This window comes from Nelusetta ayraudi, unplaced genomic scaffold (genome assembly GCF_046127955.1).
Source record: "Nelusetta ayraudi isolate G7.1 ecotype Tasmania unplaced genomic scaffold, CSIRO-AGI_Nayr_v1 ptg000136l, whole genome shotgun sequence".
In the NCBI taxonomy this organism is placed as follows: Eukaryota; Metazoa; Chordata; class Actinopteri; order Tetraodontiformes; family Monacanthidae; genus Nelusetta; species Nelusetta ayraudi.
In genome coordinates, this window is record NW_027466186.1 from 5,174,530 (window position 1) to 5,182,560 (window position 8,031).

An 8,031-nucleotide genomic window follows, 5' to 3' on the forward strand; every position below is an offset into this window, starting at 1 on the left:
TGACTGGTGTGCTTGCCGAGTGTGCCCTCGTCGTCCTACCGTTACGTAACACATCTGTCACGTGGAATCGGTCTCCCGAGACCCGTCTTCGCTTTTATCATGTGGCGCCTGCGCATCTCGATACCGGCTCCCTTTTTGCGTCGTGTCGGTTGAGGGCAGGAGACCCCCAGACGGCAGCATCGCGCAGGGATTGAAGACGACGCACACACGTATCATTCCACACAAGACGGAGGGCGTAAAGTGTGCGGGGGACGTGAAGAAGACTGTCTGTTTGGTTTGAAATCGACTGACGGATTGTGTCCTCTTCACTTTAGTTCGGTGCACTTTCAGAGCCGTCTGTCGCGTCCTATTTATCGATCCCGCCTGAAGATTGGCTGATGGAGACAAGGGCAGAGAACTAATGGGCTGAGGAAAATGTCAGCGTGACAATCTGCCCTCTGGTGTGTTCCCTTCCGTGTGGAAATAACGCCGCGCTATGCTTATCCTGCACTTGTGTTTTGAATGACTGAGTCATGCTGCACATTGCTATGCACAGAAACTAGTCTGTGCATGGAAGCCCTGGCTTTTTGGTTAGCAAGCAGATGACGGTCGCAGCATTTGGCCGCTCCTTTCGATCAATGTTGTCCGCAGGGCCGTTCGACTCGAAACACTGCCGCTCGCCAGCACTGAACACCATCCACTTTAAAACAAAACCAGCGAGTCTTTTCAACAGAGCGACGCTCGGTATCGTCTCTGGTGTTGTTGTTCCCCTGCTGCGTTTTATTGATTTGTTCTTGTGGTTCTCTTCTCTGTGTCGTTCTCCAGACCTGTGCGTGCTCTGTCAGATCACTGTGGACTTGGTGAGATGGATCGTCAAACTGCAAACCATAACTTTGTTTCCAGACTATATTAACTCCCCACTTATATAACCCCGATAGAAGTAAGTGTTAAAGTCAAATACAACCAGCAAAAGGATTTAAACAAAAATTCCAACGCGACCAATCGTGTAAGCTGACCTTTCCGAATGAGACAATGCACACACTAATCGACACACACGCGTATGAGTTTTGCATTCACGCAAAATCTGCACACCACCCAGTCATCACGCGTGCCGGACGTCGGTCAGGTCTCTGACTTTGGAGCCGATGGCTGAATGTTCTGGACTTTGGAAAGTGTGACCGGCACCCTTCCCTCCCCAGGGGTTGGTGCTCTCATTATAGGGGTGCCTGCAACAAAAGCAGCACAGTCAGGACATTTTGAACAACACGTGACAACCCTCCCCATCTTGTCCATGCTTGAGGTGACAGACGAGTCTTAGCTTATCACTTTGCTAGGCTTAGTTTAGCTTAGTTTAGCTTAACAGACAAGGTGTGCTACAGTGTGACACAAGCAAAACTGGTTTCATACTTGCTTTTGATGATTATGTGCAACTCTGCAGGGCTGTGCATCTGCGGCCTATTATTAATTAACCAGGAATATAGCCTTCTGTTTACAGCCTCCTGCTAACACTGATGATTTGTTATGCTTGTTTGGAAATTGAGGAAGAACAAAGAGGTGGAAAAAACGCCTGACCCCTGAGAGAGTTGTCAATGCCCTTTTTGATGTCATATTGGGATGAGTCCCAGAACTAATTGTTGTTTCTCTCTCTCTGAAAGTAACTACCTGCACAAGTAGGATGAAGTTATTTGTTATAAGTGGTTTTAACCGACAGGCAATTATAATATTTGACCTTTAAGTCTAAGCACCGCATCATTTAGATGTTGACTTGTGAAGTATGATGTACGGATAGGAAATAAACATTGTGGTGAAGGTTTTCTAAGTAGCCTTCCTTCCATTAACACGCTGCCTTTTACTTTGACAAGTCCAGTGGTGTAGAGTTACTGTTGGAGAAACTGAACTTGTCTGCCTCTGCTAAAGGGTACGGAGTCTCTTGGTGGAACACATCAGGTGGATACAAAATGTCAATATCGTTCAAGTTGAATATGGAAACGGTGTCGGTAAAGGTTAATGTAGCCAACTAAGAGCAGGCATCAATAACAACAGAAATAAAAATGAATAAGTTGGAGACTGAACACAAACAGAAATGCTAACCACAACCCTGGGGTGGAGGTGGGCTCCAAAGTGCTCTGCAGAGGAAACGGCTCCGAATAATGTGCCCTCTGTGAGATTTGCCAATTGGATTTATAAAAATGGATCAGTGGAGCCATCAGAGCTGATGTGGTCTGGCTTGAGATCAGCTAATTTAGCTGCAATAGGGAGCCAAGATTGACCTCTGTGGCTTGCCTAATGCAAATTAGCCATGTTTCCACAGTTACGGTAAGATATTCCACCCTTAACGCTCGCTCCGCTGTCTAGCAGTCCTTGCTCTAGGATTCCACCCTGTCAGAGAAACAAGTGCGAAATGAGACCTCACCAACTGTTGCGTGAAGATCCGCCAACCTCTCCTTGAACTTCTGCTGCAGATACAATTCTTCTTTGGAGTAGTTTTTGGCAAAGGCAGACAGCAGGAGACCCACAGCCATGGAGGTGCCTCCCACACAGAAGAGCACAGCTCCAGTCAGCTTGCAGACATCCAGAGCACGGTTGAAACTGACAGCGTGGCTGCAATGAGTACAGGAGTCCGGTTGGTTAAAACACTATGTCTGTACTGCACACGACATACATTGCAATAGGTGCTTGAAGTTTAATCTTTATGATTCTTTACCTGTCGACAAATAGGAGATCATCCTCGCCGAAAGCTTCAATCCGGGCCGGAGTGGTGTAACCCACCAAAATAACGATGAGACCTGCGAACAAAATCAGGGCACCAAACGCGAGACAGACCTGGTGGCAGGAAAACAGAGGTAAAAGAGAAGTGGTTACGATCTGCCAAATAACGCACGAGAACTGTGTAAAGTTGTTTAATGGTCCAGTGTGTCTGACTGCCTGTTTTGTATTCAGGGCGCCATCAGACAGGCTTCCTTAAATACTGGGCTTACTTAAAAAATGGCAGTGGAAGATGGCAGCGAACTAGGAGGATATGAGAACCCTTCCAAGGGTAGGAATACCCAATTACTTGTATTGTACTGGAGTATAGACTTTTATTAATGTATTTATGAGCAGTATTTTAAGCTCTTACCAACATAAAAATCACAAATCAAGCCAAATATTACACACATTCTACCTTTAAGGGAGAAGTAAAAAAATAAAATAAAATTAATTTCAGGATATGAAAAGTAAGGACAAGATTCGCTTCACCTTCCAGAGAATAGAGCTCCACCTGCTAGGCGATCTCTGAATCTGAAAATCTTCATCACGTTCCCAGATTGAAGCTGTGCACTCCTCATAAAACTGTTTGGAGAAAAAGACTATTTTAAAACCGCCTGTGGGAAATCAACCACCAATTACGATGGACATTGCTCATTTTCCTTGTAAGAAACAGTCAGAAATGAGACCAAGGATGTTTCTCATAGGAGAGGAGTGTGACATCCGTTTGGCAGGATGCTCCACGGCTGTCTCTCTGCTGTCTGTACCTGGTGTAGGTAGGAGCGGACTCCATACTGCTGGCAGTTCCCGCTGGGTTGAGCTTGCTCTGCATACTCCGACCCACAGATCTCTGAGCAAGAAGTCATCCTTCACATTTGTCTACCTGCTGGAGCACACACATCGATAAATGTCACTTTTGGGAACACAAGAAGGAATTACGATTGTTTTTTTATTTTTTTTATTTGTGGCCTTACAGTAACATTTAAGGCAAACACTTTGACAAAGGTCAAAGGTCTGACAGAAATAACTGGATTTCAACTGGTGGACTGCCTAAAGCACATGAACCACATGATGCGGTACGTCTGTACCATCTGCATTTGTAAGAGCCGATACGAGAATTACTTCAGAATGAATGAATAAATGAATGAATGACTAAATTCATGCATGCACATTTGCCTGAATGCACTGCTGCTGTGATCAGCAAATAACACTGCGAAGTCCACCCATTTATGAATATGACCGCGACGCTGCACTTTATGTCTGTGTCAATGAACACAAACGTGCTCTCCCACGCAATGTTCTGAACTTATGTAACATTGTACTGGCGGACTTGGGGCTGGCAAACTGAGCTGAATGACAAATTCCTGTTGTCTGCTTTTTATGAAATAAGCCATGACTTCATGCCTCGCTGTTGGATTTAGTATTGGCACCAAAGAGTGCAGAGTTGACATCCTCTCTTTTCATCATGTGCAATGTGAAAGACCTTAAACAAAATCTGCCTTTTGTCATGATTCAATTATAGTCTTTAATTAGATTTCAATAATGACATTTACAACACAGAAGTGAAACCAAAGCCATCAACCATCGTCAGTGTTTGGCTGCACTCGGCTTTTTGGTTCATTCCTTGCTATAATGTCAATGTCCTGGGACGAGATCTCCTGTTATAAATACGTGGGGGGAATGTAGATTGATCAGATTTGATCGGTTGAAAATAGTACTCTTGCATCCTTTGGAATATGACACAGCCCATTGCATCCATCAAAACACTGAAATGTGTATTGGGTTTTCGCAGCTGGATCTCCATTGATTTTTCCACACCATAACATTTTATGAACGTGAAAAAGACGAGGGATGTTAAACCCTCAGCCAGGCACTGTATACTGAGGAGTGAAACAACTCATCTCTCCTGCCATCCATCCTTTTTCCCACATTGCTTATCAAACAGATAAGGTGCGTCTAGGGTAAATACATCTGTTTGTTCATCTGCAACACATTCACCTTTGCACCAGCCTTGGCTTGAATATGTATATAAATTACGTAATTAATACGTATTTTTTTTTTATTTTTTTTTTTACGTGTGTTTGATTTTCATATTTCATAACAGTCGTTCCTGGTATTATTTATTTTTCTAAAGTTGCTAAAAAAAAAAAAAAAAAAAAAATAGGCTGCATGTTGTGTTGTTGTTGTGCTCGTGCAGGAAACTAATCAGGCACACTTGATACGATGAAGAGTTGATAAACCAGATCGAATGAAACAGCGCACGAATGACTTGAATTGAATTTAAATGTGATCAAAGAAAAATCAACAGTAGTTAGTTTTGACATCCTCGAGCATCCTCCCATATTTCCTCCCATTGCAGAGACGGGCCAGTTTAAACATGCCTTGACGCCGATTAAACCTTGTCTAGAGAAAACACACACACACATGAACACATGAGAGTATGTGGCATGTGGTTGCAGCGATGTGACTCAGTGTATAAATAAACACTGAGGCTGCATGGCGGCCCCGGGAGCTGTCCGCTGTGCTGAACGCCATGATGGAGCTCCCGGCCAGACCCCAGCCCGGCAGGAAAACACACAGACGTAATGCGTGACGCCAATCTGTGTCCTGGGAACACAGCTCTTCCTCCCCCAGCCTCCCAAGAGGCGCAAATAGACACGCACGCGCTTTGCAGCCAGACTAATCGAAACATTTGGATTGAAACAAGTCCGTCCGATGTTTGACGCGGCCGAGGGGGGTGGGGGGGGTGAAACAAATAAATGAATTTAATGGCGAGTATACAAGCCCCCAGAAATGAAGTTTCATCCTCGATCATTACAAGATTCTTTAGAAGCCCATTGTGGAAATCTCGTTGATTTCCACAATGGGCTGACAATGGGGTGACTGACGATGTATTTGTTTGGAAGAAACGTTAGTTTATTGGCGATATTCCTCGCAGAAACGCGTCTTCCCGATGTGCAAGCAGATGTGCGCACGAATGACACCACAGAGCGTGTCGCCGTTTCCAAAATCACCACCACCACCACCACCACCACCACCATCACAACAACAACTAGGAGGGCTCGTACGCTCCAAGAAGGAATCTTTAAATGCATCAGATCAAATCATTACCTGTCATTACCAGCTCGGAGAGAGATTGTTCGCTGCTGCTCCCGGTCCCATCACTCTCCGCTCCTCTCCTTCTCTCTCTCTCTCCCCCCATCTGCCGTCGATGATTCAGATCTCGACGCTCTCCACTGCGCCTGCGTCCAAATACTCAATGGTTGGGAATGTGCGTAATAACCAGAGAGAGGGGGGGGGGGGGGGAGCAGACGCTGCGTCCAAGATGAGATACGTGAATTTTGGATTCATGAATGTGGGCCCGCACTGATGGGTGCTTACGACGTCAAATAGACGTCAGCCATGTGTGAGCGTCGCCAATCTTGTGAGTCAAAAAAGTGTCTCAGTATCTCAGCTACTGGATGGCACCGCTGACAGAATCCTCTCCTTTCCTGAAACACTTGAGATGCTTGAGCTAAACAAGACCTGTTTCCTATTGGCACGTGCTGAGAACATATTCTCGAAATCACAAAAATTGAGATTGCCTCGCAAAAAAAAAAAAAAAAAAATGAAATTATGTGTTACAATGTACTTGATTTCTTAGTAATATTTTGGGGGAATTTACAGTTATCTGATTCCACTTCTGGGTGGTTGTACACTTAAAAAAATGTGTAAGCATTTATTTTCCCAATTATTTCCCCATGAGTTGTTTAGACAAACGTAACAAAAGAAACCTAGATGACTGAGATATTCTATCTCTCAGTTGTATAAAGCAGTTGCCATAACATCAACAAACTATTGGATGGCTTTACTGCAGTCCTATTACCCAACACACCCATTTAACTTTAACTTCACGTGTCTCTAACTTTCAAAATGCCCTCCGTCCACTGGTGGACTTTATCTGTCAAGCACTGCGTGTTTTAAAAGAGTCCAATGGGAAGTTTGAAGTTGGACGAGTTGAGTTTCTAGCTCATATCTAAGTAATAAAGCAAGCAATTGAAAAACAGTCTGCAGTGTTAATGTAAGGAGACAAAAAACAGAAAAATAAATAACTACAAAATGTATTAACCATTTTAATAATAAAAATGGCAATGAGAAAACACATTGGCATGAAGATTTGTGTTGGCCATTCTTCAATGATGTGAATATTAAAAATGTAAAATAAACCTACTGGCAAAAAAAATAATTGATTAAAAAATGAATTAAATCTCAACGTAAATCTCTATCATATTCTCTTAGGGTTAGGGTTAATTTCCCCATTATCAAGTGATGATAACAAATGATAATACTGGAAAATACATATAAAATACCTGCACACTAAAATGCAGGACACCCTTTTCAAAGACCATCCGCTGCTGTAGTCACATTCCAGGTCCTATTTTTAGCTCAGTAGATGACGCACACTGTTGAAGATGCTGTTTGTCACCATGTCAGTGCTCCTCTTAAACATGAGGGCCTAGTATCTAGTGTCTTTGGGGAAATATTGACCCACATTTTCATAAAGTCGGAATTAAATTACCACGGCTGCAATTAATTCTCACTTCTAATTACTTTTCTTCTGTATTTACTAAATACCCCCCTTGGTCATCCAGAATGTATTAACTTATCCTTGCAAATAAAATACAAGACACTCAACGACACATCTCATTTTGAATAAAAGCCAGAAAAAAAAACACACATAGCAGAGCTCGTTACTATATCAGAACTGAAGTTTTTGTCAGTAGTCCGACTGACAGATGAGACCTAAAACTTGTATAGTGAACACACAAAGCTCTGTAAGAAGACGGGACCTCGGAACAAAAAAAATCATTAGCTGACAGCTATACTGAGGCTGATTATGGAGAGGACAGGTGAATCGGCCAGAAGACGGAAAGTCAATATCAACTTCTGTTTGGCAGGCATCTGTTAGTTGGCACAGTAGGAGATGTCAGAGCACACATATCAGCAACTGAGTGACTGGTTATTTGAGAGGAAGTGAGGGTTTGTAGCAGCCATCACCATCACAATGATTGGTGGGTAGTTTTTACAGAAAAGAGACGGGAAGACTGTTACCCATGTTCTAGGAAGGAGATCTGCATTTTTCTCATCTGTCAGTTATGGTTTGTCTCTAAAATGTGTATTAACTCTTCATGATTGACTGGAATTCTTAAATTAATATGGATTTTTTTGGGGGGGTTAAAACGTAAACTCTGAAACCCTTGCCAATAAAAAGTTTGGGGAGATGTGTCCCCCTTAGTTGTGTTCATAATTAAATCATGATTTTTTTTT

General features: G+C 43.2%; 1 protein-coding gene across 1 annotated transcript; it reads right to left on the minus strand.

Annotated features, from left to right (window-relative positions):
• Positions 1-766: 766 nt before the first annotated feature.
• Positions 767-5,984, minus strand: nrsn1 (neurensin 1). Its single transcript, XM_076012843.1, has 6 exons — positions 5,836-5,984; positions 3,492-3,610; positions 3,217-3,309; positions 2,684-2,802; positions 2,393-2,580; positions 767-1,205 (listed from the first exon to the last, which is right to left on the minus strand). The coding sequence occupies exons 2-6, from the start codon at positions 3,588-3,590 to the stop codon at positions 1,102-1,104; spliced, it is 603 nt and encodes a 200-aa protein (XP_075868958.1). The 5' UTR covers positions 3,591-3,610; positions 5,836-5,984; the 3' UTR covers positions 767-1,101.
• Between the last annotated feature and the right edge of the window lie 2,047 nt (positions 5,985-8,031).

What these genes read in the sequence shown, in the direction of transcription:
- nrsn1 (XM_076012843.1), bottom strand. Translation starts at nt 3,590, where the DNA reads ATGACTTCTTGCTCAGAGATCTGTGGGTCGGAGTATGCAGAGCAAGCT. An exon ending in TCCGCTCCTACCTACACCAG is followed by an intron (nt 3,310 to 3,491) that starts GTACAGACAGCA and finishes TTCTCCAAACAG; the next exon opens with TTTTATGAGGAGTGCACAGC. An exon ending in GATCTCCTATTTGTCGACAG is followed by an intron (nt 2,581 to 2,683) that starts GTAAAGAATCAT and finishes TACTCATTGCAG; the next exon opens with CCACGCTGTCAGTTTCAACC.